General features: G+C 36.1%; 2 protein-coding genes across 2 annotated transcripts; one reads left to right on the top strand and one right to left on the bottom strand.

Moving 5' to 3' along the window:
- Nucleotides 1-412: 412 nt before the first annotated feature.
- Nucleotides 413-10255, bottom strand: LOC141618780 (WRKY transcription factor 72A-like). Its single transcript, XM_074435857.1, has 5 exons — nucleotides 10211-10255; nucleotides 9765-10061; nucleotides 9399-9677; nucleotides 9080-9193; nucleotides 413-1243 (listed from the first exon to the last, which is right to left on the bottom strand). Exons 1-5 carry the CDS (start codon nucleotides 10253-10255, stop codon nucleotides 413-415), a joined length of 1566 nt encoding a protein of 521 aa, XP_074291958.1.
- An 11419-nt stretch (nucleotides 10256-21674) lies between these two features.
- Nucleotides 21675-22418, top strand: LOC141618779 (uncharacterized). The gene has a single exon (XM_074435856.1). The coding sequence runs from the start codon at nucleotides 21675-21677 to the stop codon at nucleotides 22416-22418; it is 744 nt and encodes a 247-aa protein (XP_074291957.1).
- Nucleotides 22419-26216: the final 3798 nt, after the last annotated feature.

Below are 26216 nucleotides of genomic sequence, written 5' to 3'. Positions count from 1 at the left end.
GAGACCGGTTATAAACTGGTCTCTTATGGCTTTTTTAACCGGTTTCCTTGGCCTTTTTTGTAGTAGTGTATATCCATACTGTTGCATAGACCTCCTATATCTCTTGTGTACTTATAATCCATTAAGTTTCTCAAGATAGTACTCAATAGCTCTTACTTGTGTTAAATTTTAACCAAGGAGAAAATTTTTAAAGGTACACTTAATTCACCCCCTCCCCTTCTTAGGTGTTTATCGTTCCTAACTCTTCACTTAGACTATCCAAAATTTTGAAATTTTTAATCATGAATATCACATTTCGCTAGTTACAATTTTTCTATATGACAAAAAATATCAAATCCATTCAGAAGCAAAAAATGAATTCTAAAATTACAAATTAGTCATATGCATTTGACATATATATAGTATCCCTTGATCACGTACTATTATCCCTTGTATCAACTGTTCCATTAGCATTGCTCTTTAAGGACGATGACGATGGATTAGGACACAAGCTCAAACTCCCACTTTTCGATGATTGAGAAGTGCTACTACTCCAAGGAAATAACAATGAAGATTTCTTGTGATCAGTATTATTATTACTATTATTACTGGTCCTACTATTTCCAACATAAGACGAAATGGCAGCTTCCAAAACCGACTGAAAATTCGGGTTTGACGCAATTGCCTTAGTTGCTGCGGCCGCAATCGTCACATTCAATGCTTGGTGATGAGAATTAAGGCTTTGGTAAATACTTTTAGAGATATCATTATTAGTATTATTAGGAAATAGGGTATCATAATTATTCATATAGCCATTATTAGCCCTACTAGGGTTACTAGGTGCATTGGAGCTAAAGTCTAAGGAAGGAAAAGACGAAGGCGAAGAAGAGAAATTAAGGAAGCTGGAGGAGTTTCTTGAGGAATTGGAATTAGATGAATTTGAGGGAAATGGCCAATTAAAGGGGGAGAAATCGGGATTTGCTGTGGTAAGATCTAGGGTAACGGTAGGGTGTGAATTATGAGAAGCAGCTGTGATCATAGAAGGGTTGTTATTAAAAGTGGTGATTAAGTTTGAGGCATGAAGTCCATAAGATGAAGTAGTTGGTAAGGTTGATTTTTGTGAGGTTAGTGAACCTGTCTTGAGCATGGCGGCTGCGGCTGAGGTGGCGGATGCCATTGCAGTGGCCGAGAGCGGCAGCGGGTGATTGTGGGTGCCTTCATAGGTTGTGATCAGTATAGACATGTCTTGAGGGCATCTTTGTACCTAGCATCATGAATGTGAGATGTATAATGTTAGTATTATATATATATATATATATATATATTTTTTTGGAAGGAAAGTACATTAAATAAACAAAGAACCAAGAGAGTTCAACACATCATGGGGGCGGGTCGGGGGATAGCGGCGTAAATGCCAAAATGAAATCAGAAATACAAAGTTCTGATAGAAAATAGGGAACGCAGTCCCACTCAAAACAACCCGCGGAAGGACTAGAGTCTGAAAGGGAGAAGCGAGCGATAGCATCAGCGACACGGTTAGCCAATCTCCTCTCAAAACCCAGCTTCAACTGGGGTGAGTCCTGTAAAAGAGCCCTACACTCAAGAATAATGTTAGTACATGGGCCACAAGGGATAGCATCCCCTAAAATAGAAGAAACAACATCCAAGCAATCAGAAGCGATCAAGACTCTAGTACCTAGACCAATAGACCGAGTAATCCCATCCCGAATGGCAAGGAGTTCGCAAAGGAACGGGTTAGAGGAAACCAGGCGGGAAGACCAACCCAAAACCCACGAACCAGTCCAATCTCTAGTAATACACCCCAGGCTAGCAAAGGAGGAGGAGGGGGAAATAGCCGCTTCGACATTGGTTTTTAGCCAGACACGAGGCGGGAGGGCCCATCTAACAGGATAGCAGAAGGCATTAGAGGAAATGGCAGAAAGGGTAGGGGTACGGTCAAGGGCAGAGATCCAGGCTGGGGCGTGGGAGGAGACAGAGTCACAGAAGGAACCAAGGGGCAAGGGAGTGTGTTGTGTGAAAATCATATCACAACGCCTAAGCCAGATGCGCCAGATAAAGAAGGAGAAACGGGTGTTCCAGTTGAGGCGGCTGGAGGTACAGTTGTCGAAAATCCAACGTTTAAGGTCAGAGGTAAAAAAAGAGTGGTTGGACTCCAGACGGGCCCAGACACTAGAGGCAAAGCTGCAATCGCGAAGGGCGTGGAGGGAGGACTCGGGAAGGGAGGGGTTGAGACAGAGGGTGCAGGACTGGCAGAGAAGGATATTTCTCGAAAAGAGGGAGGCTCTGTGAGGGAGCTTGTCCCACCAAACGAGCCAAAGGAAGACTTTGATCCTAGGCAGAGTAGGGAGGTCCCAAAGCCACGTCATGTCCGTAGAAAAAGGGGGAAGGAGATGGGCGGGAGCAGAGAGGAAGCGGTAGGCATCACTGATGGAGAACGTGCCTCTAGGGGCGAGAGAAGTGGTAAGAATGTCGGGGCGAGGAGAGGAGGGGATAGGTTGGGAGAGGATCTTGAGTCGGATATCGTTCGGAAGGTCAAAGTCAAGAAAATCCAGGGACCATCCACCGTCAGAGATGATAGAGCTGACACTGGCCGAAGAAGAGGGAAGAGTAAGAGGGCCCGAGATCGTACTCCTCAGAGTGCCAAGGCTAAGCCAGTCATCCTCCCAAAGGCAGATGGAGGAGCCATCTCCAATGGACCAGGAAAGATGGTTTTTGAGGGTGGCCCACCCGATTCCAATATTTCTCCAAATGTGAGAGCCATAGGAGAAGTAACGGGGGGAGGGGGACAAGTATTTACTATGGATAGATTTGGCGCAGAAAGAGGATTTGTTAAGAAGGAGTTTCCAGCTTAGTTTAGTGGAAATAGCGTCATTAAGTGATTTAGAGGCTTTGATGTCAAGGCCACCCAAAGACAAAGGAAGGGTGACGATGTCCCAATTGGCAAGATGGAACTTGTTAGCAGTATCGCTTGACCACAGAAAGCTCCTGGTAATCTTATCAATGTCGTGAAGAATGGAAGAGGAGAGGCGGATTGCATAGCATGAGAGGGGGTGGCATTAATGGTAGATTTGATAAGGCAAATACGTCCAGCTCTAGAGAGGTAACGGGATTTCCAGCTAGCAAGCTTAGCTTGGATGTTGTTGACAATAAAGACAAGATCGGATCTTTTAGATTTCTTTCCCATAAGGGGAAAATCTAAGTAAGTACCAAGGTTACTAGTTCTTTTGATGCCAAGGGTGTTCTCAAAGAGCTTTATCTCAGGGAGGGGAGTATTCTTAGAAAAGATTATCTTGCTTTTGAGGCAGTTAATCTTCTGGCCGGAGTTAGAACAAAACGAGAGGATGGTGTCTTGGAGGGCACAAAGGTTTTGGTTCAAAGTTCTCCCAAACACGAGGATGTCATCAGCGAAGAGGAGATGAGAGAAAGAGGCGCCACCTTTCCCGAGAGGGAAGGGGGTCCACTCGTTGTCACAACAGGATTGATGAATAAGGTTAGAAAGAGCTTCCATACAGATGATGAAAAGGTAGGGAGACAGGGGATCTCCCTGCATGATTCCCCGGGAGGGAAAGAAACTATCCAGAGAGGAGCCGTTCAGATTGACATAGGCAGAGGAGGAGGAAATACAGCTCATAATGAGGGCAATGGTATCCGAATCAATGTTGACAGAAAGAAGGCAAGTTCTGATAAAATCCCACTCGAGTCAATCAAAGGCCTTTTCCAGGTTAAGTTTGAGAACAAACCAGCCTAGACTGCTTTTGGAGGAGTGCATCGAGTGGAGAATCTCAAAGGCGATAATGTAGTTGGTGTCAGTTCCTCTTCCGGGGATAGAGCTGCCTTGGTTAGGGGAGATGATTTTATGCATGTGAGGTTTGAGGCGGTTGACAATGATTTTTGTGACGATCTTATAAGTAGTGTTACAGAGACTAATGGGACGAAAGTTGGAGATGGTTTGGAGGGAGAGAATTTTTGGGATGAGGGAAATGTAGGTTCTATTGATAGTAGTCGGGACAAGTTTGGTGAGAAAGATCTGTTGGATAAACAGAGTGATGCCGGACTTGATAATATGCCAGCATCTTTTGTAAAAGCCAGCGTTGAATCCGTCAGGGCCCGGGGCCTTGTTGGAACCGAGGGAAAAAAGGGCAAGACGAATCTCATCAATACAAGGAATGGAGAAAGAAGTGATAGGAGAGGGGTTAAGGTGGCGATAGACGGGAGGGGGGAGAAGATGGACACGGTCTTTGCCGGTGGTGTAAAGGGTAGTGAAGAAGTTGGTGATGTGGGAGTTAAGAGCGGCATGGCCCGAGATAACCAAGCCAACCTCATTGGTCAAGGAGAGGATGCAGTTAAAGCTCCTACGTAGGGTGACAGATTTTTGGAAAAATGAGGTATTACGGTCCCCATCGGTGAGCCAGTTAAGGTGGGCTCTATCCTTCCAGTAAAGGTACTCGAAGTCAAGGACACGGTCAAGGTCCCGGGTGAGAGAGTCATTGAGGTTAAAAAGGAAGTCAGAATTTGGGTGGGTGCATAGCTCTTTCTGGACACCAAGCAAACGGGAGTTAAGCTCCCTTTTCTTTTTAGGAAGGGTACCAAAGGTCAAGGCCGCCCAGTCTATCAATGAAAGGCTAAGGTTATAGAGTTTGGTAGGGACACTCTCGGGTAAAGAGGGCCAGGTGAGAGAGACAAGGGGGAGGAAAGAAGGGTCACACATCCAAAAATTCTCAAACTTAAAGGATCTTTCCAACGAAGGGGGAGGGGTGAGGGAGGTATTAAGGATGATGGGGCAATGGTCCGAAGACAGTCTAGTCAAGTGGAGGTTGTGGGAGTTAGGGTACTGGTCAAGCCACGGTTGGTTAAGCCAAACCCGGTCAAGTCGTTCGAGAATGGGATTAATACGACGCCTATTGGTCCAGGTAAATTTCGGTCCAGAGAACCCAATGTCAATAAGGTTACAAGAATCCATAGTGAAGTTAAAGAGATTGACTCTATTAAGTTTACACCGCGACCCCCGAGCTTCTCAGAACTACAACAGACTTCGTTAAAGTCCCCCATACACGCCCACGGGAGGTAGACAGAGGCAGAAAGGTTGGTGAGATCAGTCCAAAGATTGCGTCTCAGACGGAATTTAGGACTAGCATACACAGCAGTAAGTAAAAAATTAAAGTTGGTCGAGGGTACCTGAACCACCACGTTGATTGGATGCTCGCCTTTGTTAATGAGGGTAACCGCAGCCTTCTCGCCATTCCAGAGAATGATGATACCACCCGTAAATCCCACCGGGTCCAACACCTCAACCGAATCAAAAGGCAGCCTACGCACGATGGACAGAGAGTTGGGTGAGCTCACTCGGGTTTTAGAAAGGATCACAATGGAGGGCTTATGGGCGTTGATGAGGTAAGAGAAGTGGGTGCGGAAGGAGGGTCTAGCAATACCGCGGCAATTCCAATAGAGGATGTTCATGATGTCAGAGCGAGGGGGGAGATAGTTAGCTCGCTGGTGCTCTCGGCCTGTCCTCTGCCTCTACTGCGTCTGGCCCATGGTCTAGGTGTGCATAGGTTGGCAGAGGACTGGTCTCGGTCAGAATCAGGGATAGTTCCCTGTGGTTGAGATTCAAGGCTCGCTTCCAACTGATTTGAATGCTCAGTTTCACCACCGGAGATAGTGTTCTGAAGTTCACTATTGAGTTTGTGAAGCTTGCTACAATTACTTTCTTGGATGTTGAGCTCAATAGATAGACCCTCCTTAATTAAGGCAAGATGGGAATAGGGTCCATCATGAACTGGAGTTCGGGTGGGATAGTGAGGGAGGGATGAAGGCAGTGCCAAGTTTTGAGGAACCACTTCAGGAGGCACAGGAGCACCGGCGGCAGAGCAGAGAGGTCGGAGATGTCTGGGAGGTGACGGGCTCTAGGCAACCCGAGAGCAGACGGGTATTGATGCGGCAAAGGTTTGGACAGGCTAGGGGGGTTTGTACGGGTTTGCCAGAATGGCTCGAAGACTGGGTACGGTTACTTGAGGCAAGACGAGGCGACGTTCTAGGGTGAATGTTGTTTCGTTTATGGGGGCTTTTGGAAGAGTGAGAGGCGGGGGTTGGTAAAATTCTACGGGGGTTGCATCTTGGTGGTAGAGAATCACGGTTAGAGGGGTTCGGGTCAGAGGAGGAGGATGGAAGAGGAGAGTTGGTGGGACATAGGAGGACGGGATGGATATTTTGAGAAGTATCATGTTTTTCTGGGCATGGGTCGGTTCTGGTTCCGGGTTTGGGGGTGTTTGGGAGTACGATGGGAGTGACGTCATTGAGAAGGGGGGTTGAAAATTGGGAGGGTGGTCTGTTCTGTGTTTTGTCAGGAGAGAGGAAAAATGTGGGGAGGTAAAGGAATGGTGGGGGAAAGGGAAAAGGGGAGGTAAACTAAGAAATTGGTCAAAGTTAAAGTTGATTTTTGAGAGAGGGATGGGACAAGGTTCAGAGCACAGGGTAACACAAGAATGGGTAAAGGGTGATATTTTAGTCACAGCAGAAAAAGTAGAAGGGGGAAAAGTAGGCTTACAAGTATCCTTAAAAGGGACCATGGTCCAAGAGTCAAAGGAGGAAGCTTTTTTCACATTGCTAGCATTGTCAATGGGCATGTTTTGTTTAGTAACATCAGATGCAGGGGGGACCACAGTAGTATTGACAGGAGAGGAAGTAGGGGTGCACACCCCGTTACAGAACCCATGGCAGGTAACACAAAAAATTTGTTTGTCAGCCAATTTGATTTCTTGGCAGAAAGAACCCAACCAAACTTTAGTAGGTGCCGGTTTCGACTGATCGAGGTGGACTGAGATCCTGGCAAAGCGCGCATTATTCCGGTTCATCCCATTGGGATCATACTTAATAAAATTCCCAATAGAGTTACCAATGGCCTTGAGGATGTCGGGTCTGTGGTACTCGATTGGAAGCTCCGACAGGATGATCCATGTGGGAATTGAGGTAATCGACGCCGTCGATGGTTGGAAATTAGGAACCCACGGCTGTACATGGAGGTAGTGACCTTGGAGGAACCACGGTCCGTTCTCTTTGATGTTTATAAGATCCGGCTTAGAATCAATTTTACACGAATAAAATCCCTTGCCAAGCCCGATGAGGTGAATTTTTCCCTTACAATTCCAGAGGGTTTTGATGCTTGAAGCAAGATGACCGGAGTCGAGAGACTTCCCAGTTAATTTGATTATCGAGGTGTTTTGCCATTGGGCAACGATGGAGTTAATCACATGTTGTGGTAAGGTGATGGATGGTTCTGGGGATTTTTTACCGGAAGAAGGTTTTGGGGTAAAGATGGGAAAGGCGGGTGGGGAAGTTTTTGGGTTTTCATTGAGGAGGGAGGTAGATGATAATTGTATAACATTTTATGCACTTACTAGTCGCAAGGAATTATTACTTGGGTAATTTCATACGAACATACAAATCATAGTGACAGTGAGTATACTTTAAATTAAAAGAAAACAAAATTGAATGGTTATTTGAAGTTAATGCTTATTATGTCAGAGTTATTTGTTTCATACAAATTTATAGCTATACTAGTATTGGTGCCCGGCTTTGCCCGGGCTACCTCTACATACCATTAAATTTTTTTTTCATTAAATAAAATTACTTAAAGTTGCATAACTCATAAATTTATCACAAATATATTTTTCTATGACATATCCTAAAATTACGATGAAATAAATTTTGAGACAAATTCACTACTCCCGCTATTAATATTTTACTCTTATTAATGAAACAATAGTAATAACATTTCACTACTTGTCCGTAATCATTTTTACTTTCACTACCCCGCCGTAATTATTGTTACTATCACTATTGCCGCATTAATATTGATAATTTCACTATTCCCGCCGTAATTATTGTTACTTTCACTATTTCTGCATTAATATTGATTATTTCACTAAACCTGTTATTCTTTCTACCACTTTCACTGATCTCGCTGATAATATTGTTACTTTTACTATTCAAATGAGTGATTACTATCATATAACTATATCCAATATTACTACAATTTTTTTCTTAACTGACGAAATTACTTTTACTACTTAGGCATGCAATTTTAAGAGGATTATATATTTATATAAATATATTACATATATTCATTAAATCAAATCGAAAGAATTATGCAATATTATATATTATGGAATCTAACTTGAATTATTTATAACCTACTTATATTATATATTATATATTTGTATGTTAAATAAAAAAAGTTTAATAAAATTGCATAGATTTTAAATTTAATATGTAATTTCATGATGATAATAATTAATACCATAAGTGTGCATGTTTATACTAATTAATTATTTTATTTTAAGGAAATTGACCATCTTCTAGTCTTCTATAAATATTTAGGAAAATTACAAAGCATCTTCTTTCTTTTACTCTCCTTGAAATTGAACATCTTAGTTAATTATTTTATTTTAAGGAAATCGACCATGTTTTAGTCTCTTACAAATGTTTAGGAAAATTATCAAGCTTCTATATAATTTAATTTTAACCCAAACTATATAATATTTGCATTGAGATCCCTTAATCGGGTCCATCACACGGTGCTAGTGATTTAAAACTATATAGTATAATTAATTTGTATTACTTTCTTTAATTACATTGAAGTCCCCTGATTTCTGGAATTAATATATAGTATTGATTGATTGATTGATTAATATATATAATCAAGTATGACTTTTTGTTATCTAAACTAATTTGGATGATGATAGGATGTCATTGGATGGTACTGGAATTATGGGTTACGTATATGGTCCATATTCTACGGAGTACGTGTGAGAGAGTGGTAACAAAACTATATATCCGGAAAAAATTAGCAGCTTATATTTCAGCGTTACGCTGATTCGTATGGGTTTTGAATCTTGATTTTACAACTACACAAATAAGAATGCTAGCTTGGAATCGTAAAGATAAGGAACATTAACACATGATCCTATAAACATACTAGAATACTAGATAAGCAACAGAGTTGAAGTTAAGAATCAAGTAATTAGATATTAAATACTAGAATTCCATATTTTTTTGAAAATTGGATGAAGATGCATGTTACCTGTTTTCTAACTGGACAATTTGAAGAAACAGTGCAACGATAGTATGCTCGAGGGCATGGGTTTCCTTTTGCAATTTTCTGTCCATACTTACGCCATTGACAACCATCATGAACCTGTATGTACGTTTAATTAAAACATATTCCGGTATTATATAATGGAACATTCATCTGTGCATGTATTTAATAACCACAAATTTCGATCCAATGACTAGTCTCATTAAGGAACAATTATATTGAAGTTTTCTTACAGTAGTTAATTTTGTGTAGCTAAGTTTAATGGTGAATGCTATTCGAGAAGTTAATAAGATTATATACTAACCGTAGGGGAGTCACATCTTGATCTAATGCAAACCCTAGTTTTCTTAACTTGTGGTTGATGCAAGCTTTCTTCATCTCTCTGCTCCCTACCATTATTATTTACGCTCTCTTTTGCCTTGACATCTCTACTAGCTGGTGGCCATGTCGCGATGTTTTCTTCTTCCTTCTTCACATCGTTCACAGTATCCATTGTTGAATTAGTAGCCACATCTCTACAAGAGTATTGCTCAAACCTACAATCAAGACCTAGCTCAAGTCCTTCCTCCACCTTTCTTTTCTTTTCCAAACTATTATTATTATTATTATTATTATTATTATTATTATTATTATTATTATTATTATTATTATTATTATTATTATTATTATTATTGTTATTATTATTATTATTACTAACTTGTTTATTATTGTTATCATGTTTCTTTTCTGAACTCCAACTCCCTAAACTAAGGGAAACTAAATCCTTATCTTGTTTTTCTTCATCATCACTCTGGTGATTCTCGGTTGAATTTTCGATCTTGGGTGAGCCTTTAGATTGATTTATTAATGAAATTCGCTTTTCTAAGGAATGATATTCCTTGACAATTTGAGCTAATAACTTCTTCAACCTTTGATTTTCTTCTCTAACCTCATCCATCTTGACTTTTGCTAATTTAAGTAGCTCCTCCTATACCACAAATAATTACAATGAAAAGAGAATTATATAAGCATGAAACCAAATTATGAACATATATATAAGCAAGCATGTTATATATATATATATATATATATATATATATATATATATATATATATATATATGAAAATGATTATTACTTGATCATTATTGCTGATTGAGGAACTGCTAAAATCTGCCTCCATCGTCATCGATCGATTGCTTACTAGCTACTCGATCCGAAGCGGCTAGCTAATATATAAGATAACTACTGACTACTGTATATCCACAATTGTGAATTAAGTTAACCTAATGTATTAATGTAAAGTTTAGATGAAACTTTTATGAACTACCTTTTTTGGAGGACAACTATATAAAGAGGAATCAAAGTGCACAACAAATAGTTGATAGCGAATGCATAGACTTCAGATGAGCCAGCACATGTTTAGCAACTCATTTAATAAAAATATTTAAGTATATGTTATTATTCAACTGAAGGAGGCTTGGTCATGGAAAAAGAGTGGTTAACTAGAGACTTTTTTAATTCATTAAATTTATACCAAATTGCTTCAATCAGTCCTTGATATATATATATATATATATATATATATATATATATAAAAGGTGAATAAATGGATTAGCACAATAATCAGAAATTAATAATATTATTATTTAGACAGTAGCTGTTAGATCTTAGAGTGGATCAATGACCATATGGTGTTGACTTTGTGGGCCTTGTTTATCAAATATCCTTGGTCTATTCTAAAAGGTCAGAAATAACGGATGTTTGAATAATCATTTAATTAAGAGTAAATTAACAATTACTTTTTTTTATAACCACTTTTCTAAATAACTCTCTTATGAAAACTTTTTAATAATTTACTCCTATAAAATGTTCTTAGGCTAAAAATTGCATCCATTTTCACATTCCGACGACATATTCCGTCAAAATTCAAATTTTCTATTTTAAAAGCTAAATTTATTACGAAATTGCCCTTCTCCGTGCTTTTCCTTACTTGAGCTTTCTCTCTCTTATACTCTTCAATTCTTCATACCTAAACCATCAACCCCTAACTTTCTACAATTACTACTTCTATTTACTAATTCTCCTTTTATACTCCATATTCGCTCAACAACTCTCACCCAATTCCATACCAATTTCATATAATTCAGATCTCATAAAAAAAACCAGAAAAAGAACTCAATTTTTTTTTTACAAGATGTGTTGTTTTCCAGCATGTTATGCATATGTGTGATACTAGCAGTGATTGCAATTGGGTTCGTATTCGGGTTCGGAGTTTTCTCAAATGTTTTCATAAATTGAAGCATACTATGGATCTTGATCACAACAATGGAAGATCCTTCATCAATTATCACGCGCTTCCTCCTTGTTAGAGTTAATTTCTTTGTTTTTTTTTTAAATTAGTGTTATAATTCGTTTTCATTATGTATATTTTATCGTTTTTTTATTAGGATTTTGACCCGGATTGTTGATTGATTAATGAAGTATTAATTACTACTTTAGTATTTGTAATTATTTTATTTTAATGTTGAAATTGGTGTTACAATACATGGTAATGTTCATCTTTAGTGGGCTTTTTCACCTTCTTTTGTGGTGATAACCTGGGTTGTTGCGAATTGGCGGTGGAGATGACGGAGAGGCGAGTCGTTGGAGGTGGATGGCTGACTCGGTTCCGATTCCTAGCTCGCCATTAAAGATGAAGATGGTGGTGTTGATGAATGGTGCCAAAGTCCAAAACACATGTTTTACAAATGGGGAAGAAGATATGAATTTACACAGGGGCAAAACCGTCATAAAAAAAGATTTTTCACCTGAAAGTGCAAATGGGTGCGATTTTTAACCTGAGAACATTTTATGGGAGTAAATTATTAAAAAAAATTCATAAGGGAGTTATTTTAGAAAAGTGGTTTATAAAAGAGTGTAATTGTTAATTCACAAATTCTCATTTGTGACGGCGATATCCGTCACAAACTTGTGACGGATATCATTTCCTCTCACAAAATACACATTAAGAGGTGAGTGGGAAACACATGGGGGATGCCCCACCTTATCCCCTCCTCCCCTTTTGTGAGAGGTCACAAACTTGTGACGGGATTAGCCCGTCACAAGCAAGACTAGCGGTTGTTAATTTACTCTTAAATTAATACTTAGTACTTACACAACTATACATACCACTTGCACCTTCTTTTATTATTTGCTAGTGTTAAACGAAATGTTTTTAATTAGGTCGATGATCAAAGATATGATTTAACCTATTCATTCTCCCAAGTATATATGTGGTAAAGAAAATAAATTTACTTGCTTTGTTACGTGACTTTAAAGTTGTATTTACCAAGTTTGTCGTAAAATCGAAAATATTTTACTCTCACAAACAGTGGAGGATCTTGAGATAAATAATGAGGGCTAAGACTTGAACACGTAATCTTGAAGGGGAATATTTACACTCAATCGGCGAGTCAGGACGTAATCTTGTAGGGGAATATTTGCACTCAACCGGCGAGTTAGAAGGCCGAGTGATAATTTATTTATTAAAATGAATATTGATTTAAATTGATGGGGCTCCCGAGATGACTAAGGTCTCCGGTGCTCATAAACACGATCACAAAAACACAAATTCTCATTTGTGACGGCCGATATCCGTTACAAGCTTGTGACGGGTCAAATAAAATTCATATGGGAGGATAAAGACAAATCATTTGTGATTTCCCATGCATTCTACTTTTTGTCTTATCTATTCATGTGAGTGATACTTGACCCGTCACAAATTTGTGACGGATATATCCATCACAAGTGAGACGTAATGCAACAAAAAAAGGAGGTATAATCAAATTATGTGTTCAATGTGGTGGTGGAAATTTCTCAAAACAAAACTTCCAAATCTAAATACTCTTGAGTCTAGACTAACAAACTCAAAACTCTTAACTACAATAACATCTCTAAATACAAGTAATAACTAACTAGTGTAAATCCCGCGCATATAAATGCACGATTTTTTTAGATCGGGATGTTAGAGAGCTTAGCAAATAAAGACGATACAATTTAAAGCGAATTTAAATAGTTACACACTATGGATAAGAGATATTAAGTAAAAGTGGAAGAATATATGTATATATATTCGTAAGTTTATAGTATTAGAAGGTAAAACTCTATGTGAATATCTTCATAGATATTGTCAATTAAAATTACGTAAAACATTTAGCGGGGAATATATGGATTTTCATACTCCGTATTTATAAAATTTAGATTAAATATATTATTACAAAACGACCTATACGAAATGCTTTTAATTACGGAGTAGCGATTTGTTGTACTGCAATCATGTTTCATAGGTAGACTAATACATGATATAATAATAAGATCACATAAATCAGATGTAAGACCCAACTTTTACAGAATAATGACAAATTGACCGTTAATAGAGCTCAACTCCTTCCTAAAATAGTTGAGGAGTACTTGGAGTAAGACTTAGTATTCTTTTAGTTAAAGTGAGATGAGATGAGAAAAAAATTGCACTTGAAAATTAATCAAGAGAATCGAGTGAAGTCATGAAATGTGTATTATATTTTTTACCACAAAATTAATGATTTCAATTTATACATTTTATCAAATAATTTTATTGAATTATTTTTTTTTTATGAAACTAATAATATAACTTTATAGTTCTTTTTTATACGGAGTAATTACGTGTTAAGTCATTCTAATATATAATAATAACACTAATAAAAAATTTAGGAATTTATAATTTTTAGATTTATATTAGTTTAGAAAAGATTATATAATGATTAAAAGATCCCCTTATACTTAAAGAATATGAGATCTCCAATATTTTCCCGCCTAAATGAAAATTACTCTATAATTGGGCTTCATTATGTCATATCTAAAATTGGCCATATTTTTTAGTTTCATATACGAAGTAATAAATATATAATTCTAGCCCATTTAAAAGGGATAATATTTTTCAATTTGATTAAACATATTAATAGAATATTCTTATTTTGTTATATAAATAAAATTGTACTGATTATAAGTATGATGTGAAAGCAATATTTTACTATCTATAAAATATAATTAAAATGCTACCCTAAAATAATAAATAAACGCCACCTAGACAAAGACACGTAAGATCCAAAAAGCCACCTAGTTAAAATTTAATGTGACATGGCGAATTAATGTGACATGGATTATCAATTTATTATTACATGACATTAATTTAAATCATTTATCTATAAATTAATTTAATTCACTTATATTATATGAAAAGATATTATCATTATTCTTAAATTAATTTTATATATTAAATATATTGTCTTCCAAAATTTATATAACCCTTACAAATTTACAACAAAGCTCATAATTTATAACTAATATTGACATTTTAATTGAAATTTTTGTAATAAAACATACTCGTATTAATAAATTTCATAATTTATAATTCAAATTCAAATTTTAATTGAAAATTTTGTAATAGAACATGTTAAGGAATTAATTAACCCTCTTCATATTACTAAACACTCACCATTATTAACATTTTCCTATTTAATTCATTGTTATTAATTTTTTTTTAATAAAACCTGTTAATAAATTAATTAAACCTCTTCATATTACTGAACACCCACCATTGTTAACATTTTCCTATTTAATTTTTTTTTTAATTAAACATGGTAATAAATTGATTAAAACTCTTCATAATACTTAACACAAACCAAATTAATTAAAAGTTTTTCCTATTTAATTAATTTTTGTAATATAATATGTTAATAATCTTATTAAAACTCCTTATATGACTCAACAACCATAATTTTCATTAACATTTTTTCCTATTTAATTCATCTCTTGAGTTCCTCAGCAATCAATTATCTAATTTAATAATACCACAAAATAAATTAAAAATTAAATTAAAATATGGGAATCTATGGTTGTGTAATGTCTATAAAACCTACAATACCTATAATAGTTTCTATTCACTTTATTTATTTAAATGCCCATTTGTCATGAGTTTCTAAGTTATGGATTGTATTTTATGGTTTAATTTATTTATTTGATGATATTGAGTATTACCGAGTATGGTTGTTGTTGTTGTTGTTGTTGTTGTTGTTGTTGTTGTTGTTGTTGTTGTTGTTGTTGTTGTTGTTGTTGTTGTTGTTGTTGTTGTTGTTGTTGTTGTTGTTGTTGTTGTTGTTGTTGTTGTTGTTGTTGTTGTTGTTGTTGTTGTTGTTGTTGTTGTTGTTGTTGTTGTTGTTGTTGTTGTTGTTGTTGTTGTTGTTGTTGTTGTTGTTGTTGTTGTTGTTGTTGTTGTTGTTGTTGTTGTTGTTGTTGTTGTTGTTGTTGTTGTTGTTGTTGTTGTTGTTGTTGTTGTTGTTGTTGTTGTTGTTGTTGTGTCCAATAAAGTATATTTTAATTTGTTATGTTGTTGGTTTTATGAATCGTTTGCTTTATATTTGAATTCATGTTTTGCAGTTGGTTTAATTTAAGTGATTTACATGTGACAATATTTTGATTTGTTTGCCATGTTTTTGCCAAGTTGATGTTTTATCTTTTGGTCAATGTATTTTTTATATAACTTTAAAGCACCATGAAACGTATGTGAATGCAGATAAGACAAACCATCACGTGGGTAATCAGAAGAGAGAAGTAATACAAAAGGCACGAAACTGAGGTAAAATTAAAGGTAAAAAAACGTAAGATAGAAACTGATAAGTAATGGATGATTGTTGATCTCAAAATAGAAGTCTTATAATATTTCTTTTAATTTTGTTATTAAACATATATTGTGGTGTAATTTTACTATTATACTTTCCCGATCAACCTATTTGAATTCGTATTTTTTTATTCACGAATATAATCAGCTCTAACATATATTTTTCTTTTTCATTTTATATGAACTATTATCAAGGCATGTAATAAAAGGAAGCGAAAGTGAACCTTCGGGTAAACATTAATAGTATGATTGGTAAATTCTACTTCGTATGTTTTTAAGTTTATGTGTTTTTTTTTTGTCAAAACGGGAATAATACATAAACTTACTCTCATAGTTTCCTAAAAAAAACCTAATCTCATAATTAATGGTAAATAAATAAGTATAAATAATTGAATGAAAAATCTTTAAAATTTCACAATTTACTTTTTTAACCATTTTGACAATAATTAATCATTTTAATTATGTGATTTCCTCTTCCAATTTAAGTTTTCTCCAACTCCCACCTTTTGATTGTTTTTCTATAAAATTACTTTACTTTTTTAAGTAGTTTAAGCTTTTTTAACCATTATAAGATGATCGTTGATCTCAAAATGGAGATCTTATAATATTTCTTTAAATTTGTTATTAAGCGTATATTGTTGTGTAATTTTACTATTATACTTTCCCGATCAACCTATTTAAATTTGTATTTTTGTATTCATGAGTATAATCATCTCTAACATATATTTTTCTTTTTCATTTCATATGAACTATTATCAAGGCATGTACTAAAAGGAAGCACACTAAAAGGAATCGAAAGTGAACTTTCAGATAAATATTAAATAGTATGGTTTCTAAATTCTAAGTTTATGTATTTTTTTTTTCAAAATCGGAAGAGATTATTTTATAGTCTTTAATAATATTTTTTTTATATAGGATCGTGGACATAAGTATAACAAGAGATGGATCAAATTCTTGAAATAGTAATAAGGAACTTAAAAAATTTTATGAACCTTTTGGAATTCAGATTTAGGGAATATAGTTTTTTAGATTATTGAGCAATTGAAATGAAATTTAATTCGTAATATATGGAGTAGATACCGACCATACCGTTGAATCGTATCTAATATTTTTCTATCGATATACAAAATATTTTTCGGATGTAAATAATAATTGAAGCATGCACGTGGTGATAGGACTTCAAAGATATTTCTATGGGAGAGTTGATGGAGAGGTCTGGAAATAATTTGGAGATGACTATACTGAGGTATTGAGTTTACAACCTTATAAGGCGTTATTGAATATTTTTCCATACGGAATTTATTATATACGGATGGTTTCAACTTTTAATATTTAAAAAACTCACTTTATTATATTGCGGAGTAAAACATACGTATATATAATGAGTCATCTTTGTCATTGCTCCGTTGTCAAGTTTCTCAAAATTAGTAGCTACCACATTGTCACTTGCAGGATTCGATTTAAAAAAAAAAAAAAAAAAAAAAAAACCAAAGTTGTCAAAGAAATAAGGTATTAACTAACTAATTTCTATGTATTTCAAGACTGTATATTTTTAAATGGATCAACAACTAATCGCTCAAACAAATATTAACAATACGATAAAAATATCAAAACTAAAACAGATAAACCCGTGAATTTCACGGGTCACAAACCTAGTTATTATTTTTAAAACTAAACTTGATGACTACAATAATTACTTAACGGTTATATTACGCATTTAGTGGATTAAAAGTGTTGAAACTACTCTTTTCTACTTTTTAATACAAAACATTACTATACTAATTTAAATTTTACAATTAAATGTCTACCAGAGTTGAATACTATTAATATAATTATTATTTTCTCTAATTTACCTATCTACAAAACCGCGCATTTGCGCGGGATCTTTAAAAGATTATACATTAATGAAAGAAAAACTTGTTTCATTATATAGCGAGATTCTTTTTGGACGGAAAACTTTTGAGAATTTTTATTCTCTTAATATATAAGAGATAGGATATTCAACAAATTACTAGTTTCCGAGTAATTAAGGTTATTGAGTGATTTAACATATTAAAATTCGTTTGTAATGTGAAATTATTTTATAAACTTGGCTTGTAGACTTGTATGATCTGTTTGTGTGCATGTTGGTAGGTGGGAAGCGAAGACATGTATTTTACAAATTAAAAATTGAAAGAGAAAAAAGAGTAACAAATTAAAGTCTTGATGTTAGAAAAACAATTAATTTACATGTTCAACGGTTGAATCTCCATAGCAGTAAGGATCCTCTGTCCCACTTTTATGTCCCATTGTGTGTGCCACTCCACTTACCTTTTGACACATCACTTGTTGCAAAATAAAATATTGCAATAATTATATTAATTTGTTGATGTGTTAGAAGGTGATTGGAGTGACACACCAAATGGGACAGAGGATCCCCACTCTCAACATAGTTCTCAGCACTACACATGTATTATTTTTTAATGTTTACCAAGTTGATTTTTTTTTTAAATAGACAAATAATTCATTAATAAAATGTCATACGGCAATTACAAAAGATATTTGTAATCTAAAACGAATCTATTAGAAACCAAAGAAAATTAATTTTCTTGTAAATTAGGGATCTCAAACCATGATCTGATCGATCTCGTATTGCTATCTTCAAAAGATATCTTTTGATGAGAGGATCCTTTGTATGCTAAATTGTAAAAGGAAAAATATCTCTTACTGGTTTTGAAGATCGTTGATAGATAACTTGTATCCATTGAAGTAATGTGCGATGAACTATCAACGAATTACTCTTATCTATATTACGAAAGAAACTAAACCCAGGATTAACTGGAAACCCTCCGAAATGAAGGACTGGAAAACGATTCTCCCAAAAACGTTTATTGACTAGATGATAAGCATGCATATTATTGATTGAAAAAAGAAGTTTTGGGACTTACCATTGATTGATTATCGATGTAAGCCCCGGATGAAGGCTAGGTTTTTTAGAGAGAAGAGGGAGAGAGATGAAGGCTAGGTTTTCAAGTTGATCATTTTTAATTAAAATTATTGAAGTTTAATCGCGATTCTTAGTTGGTCTTCAATTGCAGCTATTATATCTTCTTTCATATTCAAATTTGTCCAGCAATTTATTCACTTCTACTCCCCCGATTCAGATGTCGGTGATTTAAGTGTAATTACCGGTTTATTTTAGCGTAATTAAGTTTGGTTCATAGATGGGTAATTTCTAATTAATATAATGTGAGTTCGGGAAGTACGGAGTATACGCTTGCATAATTATTATGGAATTACGGTAAAAATTTCGTTCGAATAAACTATGACGAGGTTGAATCTGGTTGAATTTATGAAGAGTAACAACTCTTCAGAAATACATTCTCCCCTTTTCCCCTTCATATCTATATATAAATAGACATGGGAAATGTGAAGATGAAAGACACGGAAAAATAATCTCATCTTTTGTATCATAGAACACATAACAATCTACACACAATACTTCTGAATTATTTCTCTGATCTTTGGTTTGTGCCCAAAATGAGAGGGACACCATCTTATCTCAATAAGAAATTCGGATTAGCCTAGGCACAAATAAGGGTCGAATTGTTCTATTAGGAAAACGAAGTCGATTCAGTGTGGTTTTACTATTGTCAATTCCATTCGTGTATACTCAACATCTAACACCAGACAAATGGTAACACTTACCTAAAACGGATGATTCACACCAATGGTAACATACCTTATTTGGCCAAAAAAAGACTAAGTTATCTTTATACCCCACTACCTATTTACATGTTTGCCATCAAATTGACTCACTCACCCACTCAATCAATGTTTAATTACACAATACATTATTCTGGTGGCCTCATTCGAAACTTCCAACTTTACCCCTCACTTTTCCATCTTTTCTTAAATAACCCATTTTTCCTTATGTTACCATTTTTCTGGATCGGAGGGAGTATGTAGGTAAATTAAAGATGTATTGTTCTTATAATTTAATTTGTCTTTGATATTCAATTTTTAACATTAATCTCTTCAAAAAAGCAAATTTTCATTTAAGATGGGTCAAATATGTCCATGTGAGATGACCAGTTGATTCAAATATGTGTGATTAATGTGAAGGTACTTCTCTTCATAGACAGACAGTCTTATGATTAGTTTCTCGTAATATCATTCTTCACTTTGAACTAAAAATGATATCCAAGGTAATAAGATATTTATGTACAATATAAAAAAGTTTACAAATAAAAATGGTCACAATCCATAATAAAATTTGATAATAAATCCATAATAAAATTTGATAAAATTATCATGAAATCATGTATCAAATTCAGAGTCACATTGAACCATGAGCAATAATTAACTAGTTACCAAAAAAAAAATACATTAAGAACAAAAAAAAAATCATTCAAGTGGATAATAATAGGATGAAAACCTTTCCAATGATGTGGTTAAATGAATGAGTTAAGGGTAAGACAAGGACCCGAACTTTGCAATTTTTTCCAGTTAAGGACCTAAACGTTTAAATTTTACAGTTAAGGCATTCAATTAACACCGTTAACTTACTGTTATGTGAAGAATGCTAAGTTCACTGAAATTAAAAACTAAAACCCACATCCTTTGTTTTTAATCTATTCTGATTCTGACAATTGAAAGGCAAACCACAAAACCTCCTAAAAAAAAAAACCCTTCATCTTCCCCATCAAAGCAACAACTAGGGCTACTGCAATTTTGAGCCAAAAAATCCATTCTTGATCATTGCAAAGTATTGATATGATGCTAATTCTCATCTTTAAATTGTTTTATCCTAGTTTATGGTAGTGTATGATTCTAATTTTATTATGACAATGAATGTTTGATTTAGATTGTTGTAATTGTAAATTAACATGATTTTACTACTAATTTGAGGACAATTTTCATATTGTTGTTGCTTAATTGACTATTTTCATATGCATACAATGCTATATACCATACTGTATGACTAGATGATGTGGAATAATTTTAATTAATTGTGTTAAACTCACTTGTTGTTTATACATATGGATTGAAGCATACCCTTACAATTTTCTTCTTCTCTGAACCGGTGATTAGTGATTGCAATTAAGAGTGACTTTATTTGGTTTATTTTCACCTGTTAGAGAAGATGAATGACTTTAGTTTGAGTGAGATGGAAATGAACATGTCTTTCACCGACTTGCTAAATAGGGCCCAAATGAGCGAGAATTATGGAGAAGATACCGGTTTAGGGGTTGGTTTAAATGTTGTGAATGAACCTATTGTGTCACATGAGGTGCCTCTAAATGAGATTGATTATGACGAGAATGGTAGTGGGCTAGTGGCATAGATGATTATGAGATAATTGATGCTAGAACTAAGCACAAGAAGAATGAAATGCTTGAAAAAGAATCTCAACATGAACTTGAAAGGTTGGGTGAACAACTTCAAAAGGATAATGTAAGATATGATATAGACAGTGATTATGATGATGAATTTGACGTACATAGTCCTACAGCGTCATCGGATGAAGATGAATATGGGTATTTGACTACACCAGCTTGTACTAGGCAGGATACTAAATCTCAAAAAGCAAAAGTCAATAGCCTTGACTGGATTGACACTACATTCTCCGTGGAACAAAAATTTGAAAATGCTGTAGAATTTAGGATGGGAAATTATTGATTATTGTGCTAGGAATGGTGTGGATGTTAGGTATACAAAAAATCATAAAAACAAGGTGGGTGTTAGATGTAAAGAAGATAATTGTGAGTGGAAAATATGGGCTTCAATTCCGAAAACTAAGCGGCGTTTTGAAGTGAAGACCTACCATGGCGTTCATTCTTGTGGAAGAAAGAATAAAGTAAAGAAATTTACGTATAAATGGATTGCGAGATATTATTTAAGTAAGTTCAAATCAAATCCTTATATGAAGCTTCAGGAGATAACTGATTCGATATGGAATGAACATGGGCTCAAAGTGTCAGTGCATATGGCTTTCAGAGCTAAAAAATGTGCCCTTAATTTAATTGTTGGGGAATATAAAGAGCAGTACGGTATGCTCAACTCTTATGCTGCTGAAATTTATCGGTCTGATCACAATAATACTATCAAGTTTCAATTGAATGCCAACGTTTTTCATAGAATGTATATATGTTTTGCGGCACTTAGGGAGGGTTTTCTTGCTGGTTGTAGACCATTTATTTCTATAGATGGATGTTGGCTTAATGGCCCATATGGGGGACAATTGTTAGTGGCCGTAGGGAGAGATGGGAACAACCAGATGTTTCCAATTGCATGGGCCGTAGCCGATGTGGAGAATACTGAGTCTTGGAGCTGGTTTCTACAATTATTAGTTGAAGATCTGCAGACATCTGATGGCGCTGGTTACACTGTAATGTCCAATCAACAAAAAGGCCTATTGAAAGCAGTTGCTGAAATGTGGCCACAAGCTGAACAAAGAGTGTGTGCAAGACATGTGTATATGAATTTTACAGAGGTTTTTGGTGGAGGACAAGAGTATAGGATGCACTTTTGGAAAATTGCAAAAAGCACAACCCCGAATGAATTTAAGGAAAATGTTGACAGATTGCATGCCATCAGCCCTGAAGCTGCTGCCAATCTAATGGGGAGAAATTATGAAAAATGGTGTAGAGCTTTCTATGAGGGGTAATATCCGTATAAGACCCTTTAAATTTAGGACTATAACGTAAATTTAACATGTGAAATATGGTCATAAACGAAATACAATAATGAAACGACAAAGATAAAGAATCAACCTCGGGTCCTTTGATGCACGGCGTAAAGAACAGAAATCAACAGAGATTCCCTCCTAATTGTTGCACCCAAGACCGTCCGAGAAATGCCCTTGTGCTAGAACGTGTTCTCCGATTGCCTTGCAATATTGGGAGAACTTGATGTGAGTTTTTCTCGAGATGTGAGATCTCGGTTTCAGAGAAAGCTTAATCTCCAAAACCCTAGTTTTTCTGTAAATGAAAATCGCTAGGTCAAAAGGAGAGGGAGCCTCTCCTTTTGTTTCCTCGGTCCGCGGGTCATGAGAGGAGGGAGTGGGCTTTCCACTTTCTCCTCATTTAACTCGTGATCCGATTGAACCAACCCCACTCGCTAAAATGTATATGACGCGGTTTGTATTATAAATCATCATCGGTTATCGGCTATTAAAACATCAACTAATAACACGGGTTAGTTGAAGTATTAATACATGTCCGACAAAGACGATATTGTATAATTTATTCAATATACATTAATTAAATATAATCGTTTATATTTAATTTACGAATTAACTGGTTAATTCGCCTTAGCCCATTATTATTTAATCCGTATTAAATAACATATCTCAACATCACATTTTGACTAAATATTAGTCAAATAACTCAGACTAACTGGTTAGTCAAATTTGGCATCTACATGACTGTATTTTCATACCGTCACATCTCTCAAACGTATCCTATAGGTGTGACTTTTAGGGACCAGTTGATCACCGCCATCTGTATGACAATAACGTCAAACTTATCTAGCAAGCCAACCGTTATTGATAAACGTGGATCAACTGATAATAATACCAAAAGTATGCCCTTTGATCCTTTTAGAGGTTTATAAGTCCTTGCACTAACTGTTAAGGACACAAACCCCAACAAGCTCCCACTTGTCCGTACAAGTGTATGTGCAATGACGTTATCCGCACTAACTGGAGGACACGAGCTCCAACAAACTCCCACTTGTCCGTACAAGTGTACGTGCGATAACCGATTCTCATATTCATTTAAAATTTCTCCCACTCAATGTAAAACAATTTGCAGATCCGGATCCGCAAAGGTCGTATTTTACAATCGATCTGTATCTAGAGTGGTTTCCCCGACTAGAGAGTAACTTAACTGATAAAACGAATCCGTATCCGAGCATGGCCATGCATTTCAGTTACAGCTCCTCGAGTGGCCCTGAGAAATATCGAGTACCTGATAAAGGCTGAATATTTCCTTCAACTCGAACTCCTTCCGATCTAAGCACAGCATGAAATGACCCAGAAAAAATCTACTTGGCCCCCTGTTACGGATGACCGTGAGAAAGAAACCAAAGTCACCCAAAATCTGCCTTAGTCTCAAGAGATAGTCGATAGTCAAAAGAATCGACTCTTAGGATCACCATGGAAGTCCTATCCACGACCGGGCACCGAATGTTATAAAACATTTAGGACTCCACGTCGATGTCACAATTGTGTCCTACGAAATATCCGTATAAATCGCCTCTGTGATTGGTCAGTCAACTGGTTGACTTATGGCTCGTTGAACCCACCATCAACCAACGTCACAAAATAATTGCCAGAGTTATCAGCTCATGTGGGCAATTAAGGACTGAAAAATATAATGTTCGTTCAGTTCACTTTGTGGTGTTCAAAAATTGTCGTACAATTCCACATGAAAAACAAAATATATAAATATCAAAACGATGATGTCGTATAGAGTACAAACGAGAATGAATCTAATCCATAAAAGAGTACTACAACTTAGGAACACGTTTAATTCCCATGGAATTAACATGCCCTTCATGCTTATCTTGTCGTAATGGTTTAGTGAGAGGATCTCATATGTTATCATCTCAGAGCAATCTTTTCTATCACTACTTCCTTTTGCTCCACGTAATCCCGGATTAGATGAGCCTTCCGTTGTACATGTCTAGACTTGTTGCTAGACTTTGGCTCCTTAGCTTGGAAGATGGCACCACTATTGTCGCAATAGATGGTGATCGGGTCATTCGAACTAGGCACTACAGATAGCCCATGTAAGAATTGACGCATCCATATCGCTTCCTTTGTAGCTTCGTGACGCGCGCATAGTACTCGGACTCGGTCGTAGAATCTCTTGTAACAGTTTGTTTCGAACTCTTCCAAATGATCATAGCGCCATTAAGAGTAAAAACGAATCCAGGCATCGAGATTTCGAGTCATCACGATCCGTTTGGAAGCTAGCATCTCAGAATCGTTGCGCATAGCTTTTGTTCGCCTCCATAAGTCAATGCCCAATCTTTAGTCCTCCGTAGGTACTTAAGAATGTTCTTGACAGCCAGCCAATGTGATTCACCTGGATGCTGTTGGAATCGACTTGTCATACTCAATGCATATGCCACGTCCGGACGTGTGCATATCATGGCATACATGATTGATCCTATAGCCGAAGCATAAGGAATCCGTGTCATGCGCTCTTTCTCTTCCGGTGTCTCTGGTGCCTGAGATTTGCTCAAATGCACCCCTGGAGCCATAGGAAGAAACCTCTTCTTGGAGTTAGTCATGCTGAATCTCTCTAGGACTTTGTCTATGTAAGACTCCTGACTGAGAGATAACATCCGTCGTGATCTATCTCGATAGATACGGATGCCTAGAATTCTTTGTGCCTCTCCCAGATCTTTCATCTGGAAATGGTTTTTCAACCATACTTTCACCGAAGTTAAGAGAGGTATGTCATTCCCAATCAGGAGTATGTCGTCAACATACAATATTTGGAAAACAATCTTGCTCCCACTCGACTTGATATATAAACATGGTTCCTCGACCGATCGAGTAAATCCATTTTCTTTAATCACTTGGTCGAAGCGATGATTCCAACTCCGAGATGCTTGTTTAAGTCCATAAATGGAACGCTTAAGTTTGCATACTTTCTTAGGATGTTGTGGATCGATGAAACCTTCGGGTTGTACCATGTACAACTCTTCCTCCAAAAAGCCGTTTAAGAAGGCGGTTTTCACATCCATTTGCCAAATTTCATAGTCATGAAACGCGGCGATCGCAAAGATAATCCGAATGGAACGCAGCATGACTACGGGTGCAAAAATTTCATCGTAGTGCAAACCTGGCACTTGGGTGAAACCTTTAGCAACTAGTCGTGCTTTATAGATATCTTGTTGACCTTCCACAGAATGCTTTATCTTGTAAAGCCATTTGCATTGAAGGGGACGAACCTTAGCAGGTAAGTCAACAAGATCCCATACGTTGTTCTCATACATAGAGTCCATCTCGGATTTCATGGCCTCAAGCCATAGCTTTGAGTCGGAACTAGTCATGGCACCTTTATAGGTTGCGGGTTCACTACTTGTTAAGAGTAGAACGTCATCTATGTCATGTTCCTCGACCATACCAATGTATCTGTCTGGAGGAATAGAGACTCTTCCCGACCTCCTAGGTTCCTCAGGAATGTTAACCGCAGCCGGGATTGAAGGAACAGGTTCCTCCAATAGATGCTCGGTGATTGGTTCGGAATCTCCGACAGTCGAAGGTTCTATCACTCTTTGCATTCTCGAGAAATTCCTTCTCTAAGAATGTCGCACTAGCCGCAACAAAAACACGTTGTTCGGTTGGCGAATAGAAGTAATGACCAAGTGTTCCTTTAGGATAACCTATAAAGTATGTCTTGACCGATCGCGGGCCGAGCTTATCCTCGTGTCTCCATTTGACATAAGC

This window comes from Silene latifolia, chromosome X (genome assembly GCF_048544455.1).
Source record: "Silene latifolia isolate original U9 population chromosome X, ASM4854445v1, whole genome shotgun sequence".
In the NCBI taxonomy this organism is placed as follows: Eukaryota; Viridiplantae; Streptophyta; class Magnoliopsida; order Caryophyllales; family Caryophyllaceae; genus Silene; species Silene latifolia.
Note: the sequence above shows the minus strand (reverse complement) of the source record. Positions and strands in the feature narration are given on the sequence as shown.